This window comes from Anomaloglossus baeobatrachus, chromosome 4, assembly GCF_048569485.1.
Source record: "Anomaloglossus baeobatrachus isolate aAnoBae1 chromosome 4, aAnoBae1.hap1, whole genome shotgun sequence".
Classification (NCBI taxonomy): Eukaryota; Metazoa; Chordata; class Amphibia; order Anura; family Aromobatidae; genus Anomaloglossus; species Anomaloglossus baeobatrachus.
In genome coordinates this window covers 102,822,801-102,845,663 of record NC_134356.1, presented here as the reverse complement: position 1 = coordinate 102,845,663, position 22,863 = coordinate 102,822,801, and the positions used below count along the sequence as shown (strand labels likewise).

Genomic DNA, 22,863 nt, shown 5'->3' with positions numbered 1-22,863 from the left:
AATAGGTCTTTTACTTGAAGATATTTTTTGGTTTGGAGAATCTGTGTCTGGTTTAGAGAGCCACTGGACAATGTAATTCTTCTTTAATGGGTCAGATGTGTTTCCTAGAACAAAGAGCAATTCTTTGGTTAAAAACATTTTTCGTGTAGAATGAATGAATATATAATGAATGTTTATCAGACAGGTGACATGTACAGTGAGAAGCTCAGCTGCGACAACCTGGACAATAATTACACCATGTACTACCAAGGGATTTCCATTCAGAAAATCAGCAGTGTGAGCAGCCTCTTCATCGCCTCTGCATCCCTGGTACCTCTGGTATTAAAACTGAATATTGATTGTGAGCCCATCTTCCTGCATTGTCTGCACAATAGTGTACACAATATACTCAAATGCAAGAACAAAAGAAAGCTGACAGTACTGTGATCTTCTCTATGAAGCCCCGTGACTACAGTTATGCTGCCATTGGCTGCTTTCAAAGGTTCATTGTTCATCAGTTCCAAGTGAGCAGAGACAGACCTCTGTTGACTTGAATGGAGTCTTTCAGGTTTATTGCATTTTTGGCAGCATGAAGTGTACTGCATAATGTCCTAACTCCCGGTATCAAAAGATACAAAACAACTTGACGGTTACTGACAAATTTGGGAGCCATTTTTGTACTTTATAGAGGACTTGTCACTGAGAAAAAATGGCCAGGATTTACTATTATTTACTCCCACTGCTCCCTGAGTATTTCTTTTCTTGTTCGATTGTTACTTTTAAATTAGCCATAATTTTTCTTAGTTTTTTTTTTGTTTTTTAATCTGCCATACAGTTTTAGAAATATGAGTCTTTTTATTAAAGGCTAATTTTTATGGTCTATACAAGGGAGCATTGCTCACAGGCTTCGTGGGGAGGGGGGTCTTTAGGCTGCTCTGCATTATTTGTCTATGAGCCACTCCCCCATGGTACAGACCATAAATACTATGACAAAATAAAAATGCCTCTATTTCTGCAACTATATGGTGGATTTTTTTTATTTTTTTTAAAAAAAAAGCATATTCAGGAGAGTAGTGGAACTAAAAGAAAAGCAGAAACTTTACACCTTTGACCTGTTGATAGATCATGTATAAGTGTTTGGGGTAATAATTATGTTTGCCATTGGGATACATTAAAATGTTTGCACCATTTTGCCTTCTACAGCAGTCGGACGCTCAGACGGCCTCAACTCGGTATCAAGTAAAATGGAAGTCAATGGGAAACTCAAGCATTTTTTCAGGAAATCTTAAAAAATAAAATGCTTGCGTTTCCCATTGACTTTCACTGAGTTGTGCACATCCACGCATCCAACTGCTCGTTACGCCTACCGAGCACCTGAGCATGGTAGTGCTCGCTCATCACTAGTCATTATGAGTACCAAGCACCTGAACATGGTAGTGCTTGCTCATCACTAATCGTTACGAGTACCAAGGACCGGAGCATGGTAGTACTCGCTCATCACTAGTCATTATGAGTACCGAGCACCCGAGCATGGTAGTACTCGCTCATCACTAGTCATTATGAGTACCGAGCACCTGAACATGGTAGTACCTGCTCATCACTAGTCGTTACGAGTACCGAGCACCCAAGCATGGTAGTACTTGCTCATCACTAGTCATTACGAATACCGAGCACCTGAACATGGTAGTGCCTGCTCATCACTAGTCATTACGAGTACCGAGCACCCAAGCATGGTAGTGCTTGCGCATCACTAGTCATTACAAATACCGAGCACCTGAGCATGGGAGTGCCTGCTCATCACTAGTCATTACAAGTACCGAGCACCTAAGCATGTTAGTGCTCACTCATCACTAATCATTACAAATTCCGAGCTCATACATATTTACTGCTTTCCCTGCGTCTCTAATTGGTTGCAGTCAGACAGCGCCCCCACCCTAAATGGCAGCATGTCTGACTGCTTACCATCCCGGATATCTGTGACTTCGCCCATCACTACTTTTGAACCCTGCATACAGGCTGTGCATGTTTGACTGTCTCTCCATTCATTTGTTACAAGACTGCCATGAGTATATTAGTGCAGAACTCGGCCAGTGGAACAACAGTCATTGATGCACATTTCCACTCCATACAAAAAGGTGACAGAAGTTCCCCGATGTGGTGACTGGTGTGGGGCTCAGTATGCAGACCCTCACCAATCTAGAAGTTTTCATTTATCTAGTGGATAGGTGATAACTTTTGGCTACTGGAATACCCCTTTAACAATATAGATTTGTTAAACATTCTGTGGTAGTGTAACTTACCAGAACATGAAGGCAGGCTGCAGATCTGTATGGTTTCTGGTTTGTCAGTATTACAGCTATCTATTTTATTGTCACTTGATCCACAGAGAACTTGTCTTTCTTGAGTTCCATTGCCACAAGTTACCGAACACTATAGGAGGGGAAAGCAGTTATAATAAACTAAATAGAGGTGATGTTCTAAATAATTTATAGAATATAAAGAAGTACTGTACTAATAGAATGCACAGACTGCCCAAATGCTCCCTACAAGAGGGGAAATAATCATCATAGCTACTACACTGACAATGCCAAATCCACAACCATATAAATTCCAAATATAATCTTATTCTAACCCCACACAGTTGGTATATTCTGCATTGTATCGCAGTACAATTAGGCACAGATATTACATGAATAAATCATTTGTCAAGATATGAAAAAAATTGTGTATACTAAACAAGAAAATCAACACTTAAAGCTGTAAGAAAAATAAATCATATATTAAAAAAAGAAGTTGAAGTATCATACATACTTGTGACCATGGTCCTGCTCTCCACTGAATTGGGCATGGTTGTCGATTGCAAGGTCTTTTGATTTCTGGACGATTCTCATTGCAGTATTTACTGTGCACAGATCTGTTCGTATTGTCACTTAGAGGTTGAATGCATCGTACTGTGCGAGTTTCATAACCTGTTTTCCCACATGTTGTAGAACATTGCTCCCACTCTCCTGTCATCCATCTATTTTGAAAAAAAAAACAACTTAAAACGTAATGTGAAAAACACCAAGCCTAAAAATGATGAAATTACCTAATTAAATTATATTATTGCAATCATTATTGTCATGATGGAAAAGTGCACATCTACTCAGGGCACAAATTGATGGTACAAGCATATCGTCTTTCCATAAAGAGCAGTAGATCTGTAAATTCTCAATGCTATAAATTAAGTGAAAAGCCTCAACACCAGGAGCACTCATGCAGCTCCACATAAGGACACTGACTCCACCATGTTTCACTGTAGGTACTATACTTTTTTCTAAATTAATTTTTGTAAATGCAGAATGTCTATAGTAAATCATAGTGGTGACAGTGTTCTTATGCAGGGCTGTCTGAGTGCTGCCAGTGCTGGGGACCTACATTTCACTGATAGTATCATGAATTTACAAACATACTGCTCTATATTGCAAGAGAAAATGCTATCATTACTCCATGCCATTGGTAGACTTGCACTTTTCCAACATGACAGTTACCAGAACACACATCTTTTGCATTTCTGAAAAAAAATAGGGTGAAAGTGTTTCATTGGCCAAGTATGTCTACTGATCTAAACCCAATTGGACACCTATGGGGGATTTTGAAAAGACAAGTATAGCATAACTTTTCATCCAGCATCCAGGCTCTAAAACCTTTCTTTTATGCTATGGATTAAAAAAAATCTCTGAAACTCAGTATTGTCAAAATTTTGGAAATGATTCTTGTATTCAGTGAGATATTTATTAAAATCTTACATTTCAAAGGGGTGTAATCATTTATGCTAATCCCTGTATGTTGTGTAAACAAAATTCGTGGATATGCAGCCAGTCAGCACATCACAACATCTCACTCTTGTATAGGTTTGGACCCTGTATGCTGTAACTCCTTGGCATGTGGCTCCCCATGGCTGCCATGTTGCTATTCCTATGAGACCCTGTAACAAGCCCACATATGGTCATGCAAATATAAAAAGGAAAAAGTTATGATTTTTGGAAGATGGAGAGGGAAATAGTGGTAAAATAAAAAAAAAGTGTCAATCTAATTACTGTTTAATTTGTACAAGTGAGAGGAACAGGATGTTATACAACATTAGGCCTCATTCAGATGTCCATGTGCTATCTGTTATTTCTCACAGATACCACACGTACCCATTATAAACTGTTGGGCTGCTTAAATGTTTGTTTTTTTGTGGCAGCACAGATGACAAGGCCTATACAAGTCTATGGGTCTGTGAAAAACACGTATCGCATACGGATGGAATCTGTGTACAATCCGTGTTTAACATTGCAAAGTATAGGAGAAGGACATCCCGTGTTCTGTTTTTGTGCTATACTAGCTGAGGAACTCTTTCCTTGGCAAAGTGGCAGTTATTGAATATGTTCTGCACTTGTAGTTGGTCTACTGGATAGTGAAATGATTCCTGCCAATTAATGTGGAGAAAGATCTCTCTCCAGATGTCAACCTGGGGTAGCTCCTTGCAGGGTAATATACGAGTAATAGATTAACCCTTTAGTGACGGAGCTAATTTTCACCTTAATGACCAGACCAAATTTTGCAATTCTGACCAGTGTCACTTCATGAGGTTATAACTCTGGAACGCTTCAACGGATCCCGGTGATTCTGAGAATGTTTTTTCGTCACATATTGGACTTCATGTTAGTACCAAATTTAGGACAATATTTTTTGTGTTTATTTATGAAAAAAATTGAATATTGGCAAAAATTTTGAAAATGTAGCAATTTTCAACTTTTGAATTTTTATACCGTTAAACCAGAGATTTCTGTGACACAAAATAGTTAATAAATAACATTTCCCACATGTCTACTTTACATCAGCACAATTTTGGAAACAAAATTTTTTTTTGTTACGAAGTTAGAGGGGTTCAAAGTTTATCAGCAATTTCTCATTTTTACATCAAAATTTACAAAACCAGTTTTTTAGGGACCACATCACATTTGAAGTGACTTCAATAGGCCTAGATGACAGAAAATACCCAAAAGTGACACCATTCTAAAAACTGCACCCCCCAAAGTACTCAAAACCACATTCAAGAAGTTTATTAACCCTTCAGGTGCTTCACATGAACAAAAGCAATGTGGAATGAAAAAAAGCAAAAATTAAATTTTACCTAAAAATGTTGCTCTAACCCAAATTTATTCACTTTTAGAAGAAATAACACAACAAAATGGACCCCAAAACTTGTTCCCCACTTTCTTATGAGTGCGCCGATACCCCACATGTGGTCAGAAACTTCTGTTTGGACAAATGGGAGGGCTCGGAACAGAAGGAGCAATATTTGAATTTTGGAAAGCAAATTTGGCTGAAATAGATTGCGGGCACCATGTTGCATTTGCAGGTCCGCTAAGGTACCTAAACAGAAGAAATCCCTCACAAGTGACACCATTTTGGAAACTAGACCCCTCAAGGCTTCTATCTAGGGGTATAGTGAGCATTTTAGATCCACAGGTACTTCACAGATTTTGTTAGCGTTACGTTGTCATATTGAAAATTTTAATAATTTTCTCAAAAATGTTGCTTTAGCATCAATTTTCTCACTTTTTCAAGAGGTAATTCCAAAAATTTGACCTCAAGGTTTGTTAACCACTTTTTTATGAGCGCGGTGATACCTCACATGTGGTCTGAAACCTTTGTTTGGACAAATGGGAGGGCTTGGAACGAAAGGAGCAATATTTGAATTTTGCAAAGGAAATTTGGCTGAAAAAGATTGCGGGCACCATGTCGCATTTGGAGGTCCCCTAAGGTACCTAAACAGCAGAAACCCCGCACAAGTGACCCCATTTTGGAAACTAGGCCCCTCAAGGAATTTATCTAGATGTTTGGTGAGTACCCTGAACCCTCAGGTGCTTCACAGAATTTTATAACGTTGAGCCATGAAAAAAAAAAAATAAAATTTTACCACAAAATTGTTATTTCAACCAGGTAGCTTTTTTTTTTACAAGAGTAAAAGGAAAAAATTCAGCATAACATTTATTGTGCAATTTCTCCTGAGTTTGGCGATACCTTATATGTGGTGGAAATCAACTGTTTGGGCGCATGGCAGGGCTCGGAAGGGAAGGAGCGCCATTTGACTGCAAAATTGGCTGGAATCAATAGCGGACGCCAGGTTGCATTTGGAGAGCCCCTGAGGTGCCTAAACAGTGGCGGTCCCCCACAAGTGACCCCATTCTGGAAACAAGACACCTCAAGGCTTTTATCTAGGTGTATAGTGAGCAGTTTGAATCCACGAGTACTTCACAGAATTTGATAAGCTTAGGTTGCCATATTGAAAATTTTCATTTTTTTCACAAAAATGTTGCTTTAGCATCAAATTTCTCACTTTTTCAAGAGACAACAACAAACCGTGGACCCCACAGGTTGTTATCCAATGTCTTATGAGCACAGGGATACCCCACATGTGGCCAAAAACCTCTGTTTGGATAAATGGGAGGGCTTGGAATGGAGGGAGCACCATTTGAATTCTGGAAAAGTTGAAATAAATTGCGCGCACCATGTCACATTAGCAGGGCCCCTTGGGTACCTATACAGCAGAAACCCCCCACAAGTGACTCCATTTTGGAAACTGGATTTTATTCAGGAGTATAGTAAGCATTTTGAATCCACAGGTACTTCACAAAAATGTTGCTGTAGCAACAAATGTCTCACTTTTAGGCTATGTGGCCATGATCCAGCGACACGGCGTCTAGTACACAGTGTCAGCCTCCTGCAGAGATGTGAGTGTTGTCCACGGGAGAACGCAGCTGCCCATGCCCACGATTTGGGTTCAGGCCGCTGTGGAGCTCTATGCTACCTGTAGAGCACACTCATCTCCGCAGCATAAATTGACATCCTGAGGCTCGGGAAGCTGCGCCACAGGTCGGTTTATGCTGCGGAGAAAAGAAGCACATTGGGCATGGGATTTCTAAAAATCCTTCCACTGTGCTTCTACTGCACAACGCAGCATTATGGACGCAGGGAAAACACTCTGCGCCCAAAACGCTGCAAACCCTGATCGTGGGCACACAGCCTAAAATGCTACAATGGATGAATGGATAGATGTCAAACATATATAACGTCCCACCCCCTGCATATTCTAAGCTGGCGCCCTTTAGTGCCTTTCATGTGGCACTAAAGGGTGCCTAGCCTTGTATTTAGCCCCCCAAAAAATTAATAATTAAAATAAACGACGTGGGGTCCCCCCTATTTTTGATAGCCAGCTAGGGTAAAGCAGACAGCTGTAGCCTGCAAACCACAGCTGACAGCTTCACCTTGTCTGGTGATCAATTTGGAGGGCTCCCCAGGCGTTTTTTTAAAAAAAAAAAAACATGGGGTCCCCCCCAAATTAGATCACCAGCCAAGGTGAAGCGGACAGCTGGGGTCTGGTATTCTCAGGGTGGGAAGAGCCATGGTTATTGGACTCTTCCCAGCCTAAAAATAGCAGGCCGCAGCCGCCCCAGAAGTGGCGCATCCATTAGATGCGCCAATCCTGGCGCTTCGCCCCAGCTCATCCCGCGCCCTGGTGCGGTGGCAGACGGGGTAATATATGGGGTTGATACCAGCTGTAATGTCACCTGGCATCAAGCCCTGGGGTTAGTGATGTCACGGCATCTGAACAGATACCCGACATCACTAACCCAGTCAGTAATAGAAAAAAAAAAGACAAAAAAAAAATTTATTTGAAAAAAAAACTCCCCGAAACATTCCTCTTTTACCAATTTATTGAAAATAAAGAAATTCCGGTCGCTGTAATCCATTTTGGAGGTCCCACGCCGACTCTGGATCTTCTAGAATATGGGGGGCACGTTCAGGGAACGTATCCCCCATTTTCTGGAAGAGCAAGCTCTCCATGAGCAGTGTGGGTGCAGTAATCTGAGAATACTGCACTCACACTGCCCCGGTCCAACCTAGGGCAGAGTGACCTGCAGTAACCTCATTCCAGAATATGAGGGGCACGCTCACAGAACGTACCCCCCATTTTCTGGAACAGCAGTCTCTCCATGTGAGGAGTGTGACTGCAGATTACCGCACTCACCCTCCCCCGGTCCACAGTGGAGCCTGTGCATCAGCGACGTCAGGGTCCCTGCTTGCAGGGATCCAGCTGACAGCCGCTGTCTGCGCATGCGCCGCCAGCATTGAAGAAGAAGGAGGCGGCGTGATCGCGGGACGGAGCGGCAGACTGGTAACGTAAGACCGGGGGCTTGGGGGGGTGACGGGGGGTGACCTAGTGGGACCTGGGGACACCTTTCTGTCGCATGTGACGTGTCACATGCGGCAGAAAGCGCAGAATGAATGCGGCCGCGCGCTGTGCGCCGCCATCTTCCACGCTCCGGAGGGGGGAGGGGGGTGGTGGCTCTGGAGAACCGGAGGGGGCTCCGGGGACCAGAGATCTCCGGTGCACCGGAGGAGGGGTCAGGGGGAGGACATTTCCCTCCGATCTGAAATGTTTGATCATTTCAGATCGGAGGGAAATGACTGCAGAGTCGGCGCCGGCGGCAGTTTTCTGTGCGCTTCGGCGCCATTTTGGATGTTCGGTGGGGGTAGGGGTGGGGGTGGGGGGACTCTCCGGTACCGGGGGCTTTGGGGGCACTAGGGGGTTAGATTTCTTTCTCATCTGACATGTTTGATCATGTCAGATGAAAAAGAAATCAGTTTTACCGGCCATTTCTTTTTTTTTCATGTGTTCGTCGGTATACAGTGTATACCGCCGATCACATGATCGGGGTCCAAAAAAAACACCCCGATTCATAATCTGGTGGGTCTCAGCTACCCCCGGTAGCTGAAACCCCCGAGATTTTCGGTTGCTGGGGGCGCTACAGGGTTTTTTCGGGCCGCCGCTTTAAAGCGGCGGAACAGAATAAGTACCCTGTTTTGCCGCCGCTTTAAGTCGAACGGCCGTCGTTATGAGGTTAAGACAAACGGGGGTCGCTGGTATAAACAGGGTCTAACTCCAAAATAAAACCCTAACTTACCCTTCGTCCGGATGAATAGGTACAATTGTAACTATTCCCTTTTTAAATTGCAATAATTTTTTTTTTCAAAAAGCCGTAGAGGGCTGAAATTTTGTGATATCTCAGCAGTTTTGGTCCAGAATATATTGGCCAAATTTCAATAAAATATCTCCACCCCCTTCCGAGATAAGGGGTCGAGAAATTTTGGCAAAATTATGCAGCCACACAAAGGTTAAGGCCTTACATTGGTCAAAAAATCCTGACTACACTATATAGTAACCTACCTTCCATGCTCCTGGCTCTTATCCACTTACCGTATGTGCATTACTGCACTACTTATTGATGGTGTTCAGGACCCAATGCAGTTATATACAGAGTTTAATATGATTCAGGGAAAATGGGGGTAAGTATAAGAATTATAATGTATTGAATTAAAATAATAGATTCTAAAATACCTCAAATTATTTTATCTCAAAACAATAAGAAAACTGTCATCTGTAATCTGGATGTAGAGGATAAACAAAAATCACACCCGTTTACACACCTCAACATTGAAATTGCAACACCAAGAAGAAAATGTTGCGGAATTATGAAAATTACAGGATTGATAGACATAGTAATCATTTATAAATTATGCAAAAATGTAAACAATTTTTTTAAAAACCATCTTGATTTTTTAAGTATCAAGTATTAGTGCCACACGACATTAGACACCTTGACATGCTATCAATGAGATTATTAATGATTGCCTAAGGAATTTTATGCCACACTGAATGAACTTCACACTTGGGCACACAAATCATAAAGGTCCACTGCAGGCAGCTCCCTTTACAACTGATGACAAATGATGTCCAGGATGTGCTTGATGGAAGACAAATCCGAAGATGCTACAGGACTTCATAGCCAGTTTAGGACAAACAAACTGCTCACAATAGCATGAGGTACACTTTGGAGAAATGTCCATAACACTGGTTCCACGACCAAATTAATGCAACATCAACCTATTAGCATACCAGGAATGATGGCTGGGGGAGACCAGATAGAGTAAGTTATGCCACACCACACCATGTCAGGAGTCGGATCAGTGTGAAGTTTCCTTATTAAGGCCTCTTCATGGCATTGCCCTTGTGGTCTCTAGACCATCACTGAGTACAAGACAAAAGCAGAATTCCTCAGCGAAGAGGGTAGACTTTGATTTCAGCCGCTATGACCGTCTTGCTTGGCGCAATGATGGCCTTAGAAAGCCATAGCGCAAGGTCAATGGACACCTGTAGTTGGACATCTGACTTAGTGCCCATAAAGCAAATGCCATTTCATATTTTTTGCACACACCGATTGACATTTTAGGCTTGATCCGTGGTGTCCAATTTCCACATGCAGTTTAGAGTCGATCCGTTGTGGAAAAATTGGTACATCCAATTTTTCAAAGTGTTCCCAGAACTGTTTTTCAACAAGGCATTCCATGTTGCTCATGCTACTGTCAGCAGTTAGCATGGACTAAACTTGATACCATGGCCTGTAGCCTGGATTTATCTCCCAATGAACACATGGATTGTCATTGGTTGGCAATTGGATCTTGATGACTTGCATATTCAAGTGCTTGTGTTTCTATGTGTGGCGCATATTTTTTATATATATATATATATATATATATATATATATATATATATATATACATACATGCACATATACCGTGTTTTTCCAAAAATAAGACACTGTCTTATATTTTATTTGCCCCCCGAAAGCACTAGGGCTTATTTTTGGAGGAGGTCTTATTCTTGGAGAAACACGGTTGGGGGTAAGTTTACCCCCCCAAAAAAGCAGACCCCCCCACTTCCCAGGAGACTCATACTCACCAGACCAGGACGTCTGCGTGGTTCCAAGGTGATCTCCGGTCGGTGCTGCACGCCATCCTACCCTGCTGCTAGCTGACACACACAGCAGATCGCAGGCACACACAGCAGATCACACACACACAAACACACACACACACAGCAGATCGCAGATATACACAGCAGATCACACACAGCAGATTGCAGGCACACACAGCAGATCGCAGGCACACACAGCCGATTACAGATACACTTAGCCGATCACAGATACACACATCCGATCGCAGGCACACACACAGAGCAGATCGCAGATATACACAGCAGATCGCAGATATACACAGCAGATCACACACAGCAGATCACAGGCACACACAGCCATCACAGATACACACATCCGATCGCAGGCACACACAGCCGATCACAGATACACACAGCCGATCGCAGTCACACACAGCCGATCACAGATACACACATCCGATCGCAGGCACACACAGCCGACCACAGATACACACATCCGATCACAGGCACACACAGCCGATCACAGATACACACATCCGATCACAGGCACACACAGCCGATCACAGAAAAACACAGCCGATCGCAGACACACACTCAGCCGATTGCAGACACACACAGCAGATCACACACACAAACACACACACACACATCACATCACATCCAGCACTTACGGAAGCAGGGAATGAGAGCAAGTCACATGTCCGGCCTCAGGTCCTGTTCGTTGCGCTCCACTGCACAGCCTCTCAGGATTCTCCCGGCGAGAAGAGATCGGTGTCGCTGGATGAGGTGAGTGTGTATGTGATCCGATGTGTGCGATCCGATGTGTGTGTGTGTGTGATTTGATGTTTGCGTGTGATCCGATGTTTGTGTGTGCGATCTGATTGTGTGCGATCCGATGTTTGTGTGTGAGATCTGGTGTGTGTGTGTCGATGCTCATTGGTCTCCCGTGGTCAAACACGCCGATGTGTGTTGCACAGCGGGAGACCAACGAGCAAAAAATGAACCAGAACAGTGTTTAACAATCAGCGATTTCACAGCAGGGCCAGATCGCTGCTTAGTGTCACACACAGCGAGATCGCTGATGAGGTCACTGGTACGTCACAAAACCTATGACTCAGCAGCGATCTCGCTAACGATCTCGGTATGTGAGAAGTACCCCTTATTCCAATGATTTGTCATTTATTGGATTGCTTGGTGTGGTCTTGATAAAACCACTTGTTTTATCAGCAGGAGGTTACACTGCTCTACATCAATTTTGCTGACTATAAGATAACATGTGATCTCTATGAATTTTGGTGCTGAATCCAAAAATCACATCTGTTTTCTCACATCCAGTTTTTCCACAAAATGCTGTTTACTAAGGATATCTAAATAATATAATTATTTATGTTACATTATTACAGTTACAGTAATAATGTAACATAAATAATTATATTATTTAGATATGCTGAATACGCAAAAAGGAATACTGAATATGCAATCGGTATAACTAATAGGAAGACTGCTTAATAAGCAGATAAAAAATGCAGGCATCAAAATTTCATGCAATATAAGCAGTGTGAAACTAATGTCAGCATTCAGTCATTCAAGAGGCTTACAAGTCGAAGCAAATTTAACTCTGTTAAAAAGGTTTTTGTTGCATATGTCATTCAACAGTCGATCAGTTCGTGGACGATGCAGGAATGATCCTAATATATTCTGCTACATTTGTAGTTGTTTTACAACATCCAATCAAAGAAAAAACATGAGGGACTTTGTGCATAAAGCTTATCATGAATATTTTGGGGTTAAAATGGGTGACTAGAAAAAACCTTAGGCACCACAAAGTGAGCAGGACATGTGTTAAAAACCCAGGACAGTAGACTAAGAGTAAAGGCTCATGTCCACTTTCGATTTTCATGTGCGAGTGCGATCTGATAAAAAATCGTATTGCACTCGCACCAGTGTTAATCTATGGGACAGGGTCCTCTTGCTTAATTTTGTACGGCACGAATCATGCTCTCGGTGTAATCGCAGCATGCTGCGTGTTGCAGCGAGTCTCAGCTCATACACCCTCATGCAACCCTATGGGAGCGTGTGAAACATCGCGCTGCACTCGCATGTTATGCAACTGCAGGGCGATGTACACAGAGACAGACAGTGGAGGAGATGGGGAGAAAGTGTTCTCTCCATCTTCACCGCACCTGTGATGCGATCGCAAGATCGCATCACAGTCGAATGACCCTTGACCCGCAGGAGAGAGTCATTAGCATATCGCTTCCGATGCTGTCATATCGTAAGCGGTATGCAAGTGGACATGAGCCTTTAGAGAAAAAGTCACTGCTGTGGGGTGAGAGCCTCAAAACCATATTGATGACTGCCATTTCTCGAATTTTCTCAGTAACAATTAAAATTTACACATTACTTCCGTTATTCGCATGAGACAAAAATATTACGTGCTATCGCTTCTTCAAAATTACTTATTACCCATTGAACTTTAAAACCTTTAATCCAACATTTCTCATGTATTGCAGATTTTTTTTTCTTCATATCTGGAATCAGCACCTTTCATTTAGATAAAATCTGGAAAAATATTTAAGTCAGCAGATTTTTTGTTTTTCAAATGTAGACTAGTGTTATCATTAAAAGACTAGTTGGCCAGTTGCCAAGTAGGCAAGCAAATTCATAAGCTCTGAATAACCTCTCCCTCATCACTGATTGACAATGTACACTTTACATTAGCAGAAAACTGCTAAACATTAGTGTACAAAACACTAATTTTATCAAAATGACCAGAAGCAGCTCAATAAGAGATACATCCCTTATATCTTGCGTCTCTCAGATGTGGTACCAAACACCTGGTGATAGATTCCCTTTAAACATGGATAACCCCTTTAATAAACAGCTAACAATATGAAAAATACCCATATTCATTTTAATTGCACTGTAGACATAAATATTAACTGAATTCTACAGACCATGTAGAAAAGTTACAATTGAGTAAGAACTTACATGGGTTGTGAACACTCCTGAAGATTACATGTTCTCCGAATGGGCTTTAATTTTGGAATAGATTCACATAACTTCTTGTGTATCATTTTATGGTCTGATTTTCTTCGACATCCATATTTTGTAAACTGATTACCTTAAAAATGATATGATTTCTTAGTTGCAACTTCTAGATTAAATGCATTATGGCAATGACATATATATGAACACCATAAGAAAATCACATTATTAGACCTTAAAAAAAACAAAAATATAAATATCAGGAAATTTATGTTGATTAGCGTAGGACAACACTATTTACAGTTAGTTGTATAACAGTTTAATTAACTCATCTGGGCTATTGTATATTGTTTTTATTATTTTAACACTAGTTTTTGTGTTTATGTTTTTACGGTTTAGTGCCTCCATTGGATAAACCATTGCTATTATTCATGAGATGTCTATCACTACTATACTACTTATGGATGTGCTCATTTCTCTGCTTTGGTACCCCAACATTGTAGACAGATGTTGATCACATCAGTGATTCCGGTACATATGACGACAGTTTTCATACGTACCGGAGACACGGACATACACAGACCGATTAAAATCAATGGATCTGCGCACTCAGTGTTTTCACAAGGACTGTGTGTCTGTATGGAGCACACATATTTCCATGTGTTCCGCACGGGGACAAATCCATTTTTTCCCGGCAGCACTGATGTCACTCGAACCACACACCAATGTGATCCGTGTGACATCAGCGTGACACGTATCGGAGAAAACACGTGTTTTTGATATCAAATTGTTTTCTATACTCACCTGTCTCCAGCAGTGCTGTCTTCGACACTGCTGTCACTTGCTTCTGGCTCCCGCTCATTATGCTCATTGCATAGTCACTACATCATGGACCCGGAAGCAGCAGCGCCGGAGACATCAACACCACAGACAGTAGCGCCGGGGACAGGTGAGCAAAAAGTTCCTGATCTCCATGTGCTATCCATGATACAGATTTTGGTAAGACAAAGATTTTGTCACCTTGTCACATAATGCACCCGATCCTAGTTTACATCCTCACCTGTGCCCACTAAATGATCGGTTAATTAGTGGGTGTGTATAAAACGAAACCCAGCACCCCAGACCTTCACTTGAACTGCAACTTGACCTCTGACAACATGCCAAAAATCCAACCTGTGACCAAGGCCTTGATTATCAAGAGGCTGAAGACCAGATCCACTGCAGAGGTGGCTGGCACCTTTAATGTGTCTCAGCGTCAAGCACAAAGAATTAAAAAAAAGATTTGAAGAGACTGGAGATGTTTTTGACAAGCCCAGACCCGGAAGACCCTGCAAGACAACTGTTCAGGAGGAACGTTTGTTGGTTAGAAAATCCAAAGCCAGCCCCTCTTCCACTACAGCAGAGATCCAACAGGCCTGGTCACCTCAAGTCCCTGTGTCAACTAGAACAGTTTGTAGGATTCTGTCTCAAAATGGTATCCATGGTCCAATCAGTGCCCAGAAGACAGCACTAAACAAAAGGCAATTAAAAAAACGTGTGGCATTTTCCAAGTCCCACAGCCTGCTAAACAGATGGACGCTGGAAAAGTGGCAGAAGGTGGATTTCTCTGATGAATCTTCAATTGAACTACACTATAGCCTTCACAAATACTGCAGGAGACCTACTGGAGCCCATATGGATCCAAAATACACCCAGAAAACAGTTAGTTTGGTGGTGGAAAGATCATGGTCTGGGGTTACATTCAGTATGGGGGTGTGAGAAACATTTTCAAGGTGGAAAGCAATATCAATAGCCAATATCAAGAAGTATTAGCTACCTCTTACATTCCCAATCATAAAAGGGGTCAAATTCTGCAGCAGTATGGTGCTCCATCTCATACATCCATCTCTACAACAAAGTTCCTCCTGGCAAAGAAAATCAAGGTGCTCAAGGACTGTAAAGCCCAGTCACCAGACATGAACATCATTGAGCATGTTTAGGGTAGGATGAAAGAGGAAGCTTGGAAGACAAAACCAACGAATCTAGATGAACTCTGGGAGGCATGTAAGACTGCATTCTTTGCTATTCCTGATGACTTCATCAATAAATTGTATGAATCATTGTTGAACCTCATGGATGCAGTCCTTCAAGCCTATGAAAGTCACACAAAATATTAAATATGGCTCTAATAGCACCACAACTTCATTCACCAGCGTTATGCAACATATCTTTGTATTAGAAGTTAATTATTTGTTTGAATTTCACATTACTTTCTGTAGGCGACAAAACTATTGTCTTGCCAAAATCTGACATTTCTGTGTTCATTAAATGATCAATATTTCAGCTTTGCAGCAACTTTGTTTTCATAACCTAAACCAACTTTGGGAGGGTTTCAGCTTTCAAAAGATTAATTTATAAAGCCAATGTATGAATTTAAAGTCAGGTTATAAGCTTGTATTTACATAACATGGATAAGCGACAGAATTTCTGTCAGGGAGTGTATATATTTTTTTGTATCTATTTTTGTATTTTATACATTATTTATCACCTATTGTTGTCATGTAATTTGACAACATCTTCATTAATTTATATTTATTTTGTATATTTTTTCTACTACTGTCTTTTCTTTTCCATTATGGTTATAAGTTAGTATATGACTATATGCAGAATCCTTTCCACAGTATGTAATTATGTGATCTTCATTGCGATCTTGTGTCCATGTTTTTTAAATATTGTACCTTATGAATTGAATGTTAGTGCTTTAAGTCTCATGTATACAGTCATGGCTGAAAGTGTTGCCACCCTTTAAAGAAGTTGTCCAGTTACCAAAACTGATTTTTTTTTTCTGATAAATCTTGCTAATATGTGCCCCTCAACACATCTATTATGTTTTTTCAGCAAAATTACCTTTTATTGTGCACTAGCAGCACATGCTCATTGCTGGCTCCAGCTCTGATGGGGTTAATCTCTCCTCTGACTTCCTGTGTTCAGTTCCTACAAGTCCCAGAATTCTTTGTGGCTCTAGGGCGGTGTCTAGCTTATCTAACACACCCATTGTGTCTAATACACCCACTCTGCTCCCACCCAAACCCTCCTCCCTGCCTCTTCCCAGTGGATGCACTGAGATCAATCATACAGAGACAGCAGCAGCTCTACACAGCCAGGGGAAGAAAGTGTGTGTGCACGTATATACAGTGTATGTGTATGTGTGCGCGTATATACAGTGTATGTGTATGTGTGCGTGTATGTACAGTGTGTGTGTGTATATACAGTGTGTGTGTGCGCGTATATACAGTGTGTGTGTGTATATACAGTGTGAGTGTGTATGTGTGTGTGTATGTCATACTCACCTGTCTGCAGGGTCCCGGTGCCATGCCTGCTTCCAGCCCCTGTCTCGGTACCGCCGCTTTGGCTGTGTGCAGTCTCCCCGGGGCACGTACGAAGCTTGCAGGACCTGGCGGTGGATCACCTGATGCAGTCACCTGACGCATCAGCTGATCGTAGTCTCGCCGGCTTTTTCGCGCCCGGCCGGCTATCAGCTGATCCTGCCGTCAGGGGACTTCATCAGCTGATTACCGGCAGCTCCTGCAGTGATGGGCCAGGATCAGACTCCGCTGCAGGAGCTGCCGGTAATCAGCACAGACGTTAGTATTTATTTATTTTTTTTTTTTTTGCACTGATGCTTCAGCTGATTGTATAATCGGCTTTTATACAATCAGCTGATGTGTGATGTGATTCATGTAGTTTAACCTGACACATCATCTGATCGCTTTGCCTTCCAGCAAACCGATCAGATGATATTGCATCCTGATTGGACGGCGCGAGACCCTAACCCAGGATTACTGCGGAGGTGGGTTTATTTCAATAAAGATGGAGTCACTAATTGTGTTGTGTTTTATTTCTAATAAAAATATTTTTCTGTGTGTTGTGTTTTTTTTTTTTATCATTACTAGAAATTCATGGTGGCCATGTCTAATATTGGCGTGACACCATGAATTTCGGGCTTAGGGCTAGCTGATAATATACAGCTAGCCCTAACTCCATTATTACCTAGCTAGCCACCCGGCATCAGGGCAGCTGGAAGAGTTGGATACAGCGCCAGAAGATGGCGCTTCTATGAAAGCGCCATTTTCCGGGGTGGCTGCGGACTGCAATTCGCAGTGGGGGTGCCCCACTTCCAATCCCCAGCTGCCTAGTTGTACCCGGCTGGACACTAAAATTAGGCGAAGCTTACGTCATTTTTTTTTAAAAATTATTTCATGAAATTCATGAAATAATTAAAAAAAAAAAGGGCTTCTCTATATTTTTTGTTCCAAGCCGGGTACAAATAGGCAGCTGGGGGTTGGGGGCAGCCCGTACCTGCCTGCTGTACCCGGCTAGCATACAAAAATATGGCGAAGCCCATGTCATTTTTTTTTTCCTTTTTGGGTAAAAAACTGCATACAGTCCTGGATGGAGGATGCTGAGCCCTGTAGTTCTGCAGCTGCTGTCTGCACTCCTGCATACAATGAACATTTTGAATAAGGAAATGACATCAGACCTTTTTTATTTTTTTCAACAACAATCTTTAATGGCATTGTGCACTGATTAAAAACGCAGTGAGCAAAAACGCAGCAAAAAAGGCACCAAATCGCGGCAAAAACGTGACATGCAGCACCGCAGGTGACAGAGCAGAGCAAGTTGGTGACATGCTCTGCTCTGACACATAGTGTGCTGCATGTCACTGTATCCACTCTGGGACTTGTTGTGCAGGTGACTGGATGATACATGTCACTAACTTGCTCCACTCTGTGACTTCTGCTGCATTGTTCCAACTGTATACACTCTCACCTGAACAAGTCTCAGAGTGGGGCAGTTAGTGACATGTATCATCCGGTCACCTGCACAACAAGTCCCAGAGTGGTGAAAGATAGTGACATGCAGCACACTACGTGTCAGAGCAGAGCATGTCACTGTCTCCACTCTGGGACTTGTTGTGCAGGTGACCGGATGATACATGTCACTAACTGCCCCACTCTGTGATTTCTGCTGCATAGTACCAACTGTATACACTCTCACCTGCACAACAAGTCCCATAGTGGAGACAGTTACATGTAGCATCCGGTCACCTGCACAACAAGTGCCAGAGTGGAGAAAGATAGTGACATGCAGCACACTATGTGTCAGAGCAGAGCATGTCACTGTCTCCACTCCGCTGACCTCACAGCCCGTACACGCTGCGATGGATGCAGGGGGACACAGAACAAGTAATCGGCCAACACTGGAGTCATCTGATTACTTGGGATGAATTGAGCAGTAAAATGCTCTGGTGCTCGATGGACGAAGCCCATGCCGATTTTTTTTAAAAAAAATTCATTAAAAATAAAAAAACAAAAAATCACATTGTTTGTGGGCTCCCGCTGCATTTTCTATTGCTAAGGGTAACCAAAGCAGCTACTGGCTGCTAGCCCCCGCTGCTTGGTGTTACTTTCACTGGCAATAGAAATGCAGGGAAGCATTTTTTTTTTTATAAAGGTTTTTCCCTGAAAACGTTTTTAAGAAAATGACATGGGCTTCGCCATATTTTTGTATGCTAGCCAGGTACAGCAGGCAGCTACGGGCTGCCCCCAACCCCCAGCTGCCTAGTTGTACCCGGCTGGGAACCAAAAATATAGAGAAGCCCTTTTTTTTCATGAATTTCATGAAATAATTAAAAAAAAAAAAAAATGATGTGGGCTTCACCAAATTTTTGAGTCCAGCCAGGTACAACTAGGCAGCTGGGGATTGGAATCCACAGTGCAGGGTGCCCAAACTTTCTGGGCCCCCCACTGCGAATTGCAGTCCACAGCTGCCACAGAAAATGGCGCTTTCATAGAAGCGCCAACTTCAGGCGCTGTATCCAACTCTTCCAGTGGCCCTGGTGGCAGGTGGCACGCTGGGTAATAAGGGGTTAATATCAGCTATGTTTTACCAGCTGGTATAAAGCCCGAGATTCTTAATGTCAGGCCAAGTTTAACCTGGCCATTAAGAATCTCCAACAAAGGGTTTAAAAAAAAAAAAAAAGACATCACACAGAGAAAAATACTTTATTAGAAATAAATACACAAACACAGTAGGGACTCCATGTTTATTACTCCCTCTCACCCCTCCACGATGGAGAGATTTCTGTACTGACCATGCCAGGAGAGAGCGAGGAAAAGAGAGCGAGCGGGGGGGAGAAGAGAGAGAGGGGGAGAAGAGAGAGGGGGAGAGAAGAGAGCGAGTGGGGGGGAAAAGAGAGCGAGCGGGGGGGAAAAGAGAGCGAGCGGGGGGGAAAGAGAGCGAGCGGGGGGAAAAGAGAGCGAGCGGTGGGGGGGAAAGAGAGCGAGGGGGGGAAGAGAGCGAGGGGGGGGAAGAGAGCGAGGGGGGGGAGAAGAGAGCGAGGGGGGGAGAAGAGAGAGAGGGGGGGAGAAGAGAGAGAGGGGGGGAGAAGAGAGAGAGGGGGAGAAGAGAGAGAGGGGGGGAAGAGAGAGAGGGGGGAGAAGAGAGGGGGGAGAAGAGAGAGAGGGGGGGAGAAGAGAGAGAGGGGGGGGAGAAGAGAGAGAGGGGGGGAGAAGAGAGAGGGGGGAGAAGAGAGCGAGCGGGGGGGAGAAGAGAGGGAGTGGGGGGGAGAAGAGAGGGAGGGGGGGGAGAAGAGAGGGAGGGGGGAGAAGAGAGGGAGGGGGGGGAAAAGAGAGGGAGGGGGGGAGAGAGAGGGGGGGAGAGAGAGGGAGGGGGGGAGAAGAGAGAGAGGGGGAGAAGAGAGAGAGGGGGAGAAGAGAGAGAGGGGGAGAAGAGAGAGAGGGGGAGAAGAGAGAGAGGGGGAGAAGAGAGAGAGAGGGGGGAGAAGAGAGAGAGGGGGAGAGAAGAGAGCGAGCGGGGGGGAAAGAGAGTGAGCGGGGGGGGAAAGAGAGCGAGCGGGGGGAAGAGAGCGAGGGGGGAGAAGAGAGCGAGGGGGGAGAAGAGAGCGAGGGGGGAGAAGAGAGAGAGGGGGGGAGAAGAGAGGGAGGGGGAGAGAGAGGGAGGGGGAGAGAGAGGGGGGGGAGAGAGAGGGAGGGGGGGAGAAGAGAGAGAGGGGGGGGGAGAAGAGAGTGGGGAAAGAAGAGGGGGGCAGAGGTGCTCTGTCACCAACTGTCTCCACTCTGTGACTTGTGGTGCAGGTGACAGAGTGCAGACAGTTGGTCCCATGCAGCAGGACAGATGGCAGAGCACAGCGGTGACATGCCTGTCAGTGTCTTGCTGCTGGGAGGAGCAGATGATCACACTGCCCGACACCGGCCGCTCTCCTGACATCGCAGTAGAGCGGGCGGGTGGACAGTGTGATCACATACTTACGTGCAGGGGGGGATTCAGCTGAAGACCCCCCCCTGCACTGCACACTGGCGCCCCGTGCCTCAGCCTCACCATCTGCAGACGCCGGCTCCACACAGACGTCCTCCGGATCCTCCCCTCGATGCTGAGCTGTGACGTGCGGTAGTCACCGCCCACAGCCCTGTCACTCAATCTGAGTGGCGCCGGCATCCTGTGACGTACCCGTCTTGTTTGAGAGCCCGGAAATGCCGGGACGTCAGAGGATGCCGGCGGCCACAGCTCCAGGGGGTCATGTGACAGGCACTGAGCGTGCAGCATAGCGCCGCTCAGTGCCAGAAATGGAAACACAAGCCAATGCAGAAGATGCAGACAATGGTAAGTGAGAATCATTGGGGGGAAAAAAAAATGGGTGAACCACCCCTTTAAATTGTTCCAGAAAATTGAGCATTTTTCCCAGAAAAATATTGCAATTACACATATTTTATAATGCAAGTGTTTATTTCCTTTGTGTGTAATATGCAGCAACACAAGAAAAAAAAAGAAAAGAAGGCAAATAAATATGGACATAAATTCACACAAAACCCCCAAAATGGGCAGGATAAAATTGTTGGCAACTTTCAAAAAATGTGAGTATTCAACTTTGTTGCAATCAAGTGATGCTCATTCACACTGACCTGTAGCAAGTAACAGGTGTGGGTAATATGAAAATCACATCTGAAACCAGATCAAAAGCGGTGAAGTTGACTTAAACTTTGCATTGTGTGTCTGTGTGTGCCACACTAAGCATGGAGAACAGAAAGAGGAGAAGAAAACTATGTGAGGACTTGAGAATCACAATTGTTGAAAAACATCAACAATCTCCGCTACAGTATAGTATATATAGATGACATGACGGATTGGGAGTAGGCCATGTGGATTCGTCATTCTTTATTGCAAATAAAATTGAATGAAACATATCATGCCTAGGGCACAACACCTGGCTAAAAGCTATACGCTCAGCTATAGGTGTTCCAGTGACCTCACAGCACCACTCTTAAAGGCAATCATCTTGCAGAGCAGGACAGCAATTGAGGCTGTAATGGAAGTGTAATTTTTTCAGTGATGTATCTTCATTTTGTATTGGATGCAATGATAACCAGAGATTAATTTGGAGACCATGAGGACAACGCCAAAAAGAAGCTTTTACAAGAGAATATGAAAGTATTATATGAGCTATTTTTCAACATAATGCCAGATTGCTGTGGCTGGTGCTACTGTTAGCAGCCTAAATGTGCTACCATGGCGTACAGGAACCAGATAAAAACAGAGACAAACCTGTGCTGCTGTAAAGGAATAAAAGGTCCAAACCAGCGAGTAATGAAGATGGGTAGTCTATATGTCTGCGTTTCAAAGTGCATTTTCACTTCTTCATCAGGAAATCCACCGATTAACCCTATATCTGCAGGTTAATAGCATTATAGGATATTTTCTAGCCACCACAATGTCCCATTATTATAAGGTACAAAATTATGGAGTTTGTCCATTACCTTTATACTAATGGACCATCCCTAATCTAGGTCATAAATACCAAATCATTGGTAATATTACATCTGGCACCACCACCAAGCAGATGTTCCCGCACAGCAACTAAATGCCGGTACCCGGAAAGCTGAAAAGCCTGTAATTTTATCGGCGGGTAAGAACCTACTAATAAAAAATTAGAGGGTTGAGGCATTTAGGTAGGGACCCAGTAAAAGAGATATGCATTGACGCTGGCTGCTGGGCTCACAAAAAAGCCCAGT

General features: G+C 43.5%; 1 protein-coding gene across 1 annotated transcript in view; it reads right to left on the bottom strand.

The window, feature by feature from the left end:
* LOC142303261 (A disintegrin and metalloproteinase with thrombospondin motifs 2-like) overlaps positions 1 to 22,863 on the bottom strand; it is a 646,340-nt gene that overhangs the window by 31,088 nt on the left and 592,389 nt on the right. The window contains exons 18-21 of the mRNA XM_075344495.1: positions 13,799 to 13,931; positions 2,791 to 2,998; positions 2,280 to 2,409; positions 15 to 104 (exon numbers count right to left, since the gene is read on the bottom strand). Of these exons, the coding sequence (XP_075200610.1) occupies positions 15 to 104; positions 2,280 to 2,409; positions 2,791 to 2,998; positions 13,799 to 13,931 (561 nt within the window). The remainder of the gene's footprint in view (positions 1 to 14; positions 105 to 2,279; positions 2,410 to 2,790; positions 2,999 to 13,798; positions 13,932 to 22,863) is intronic.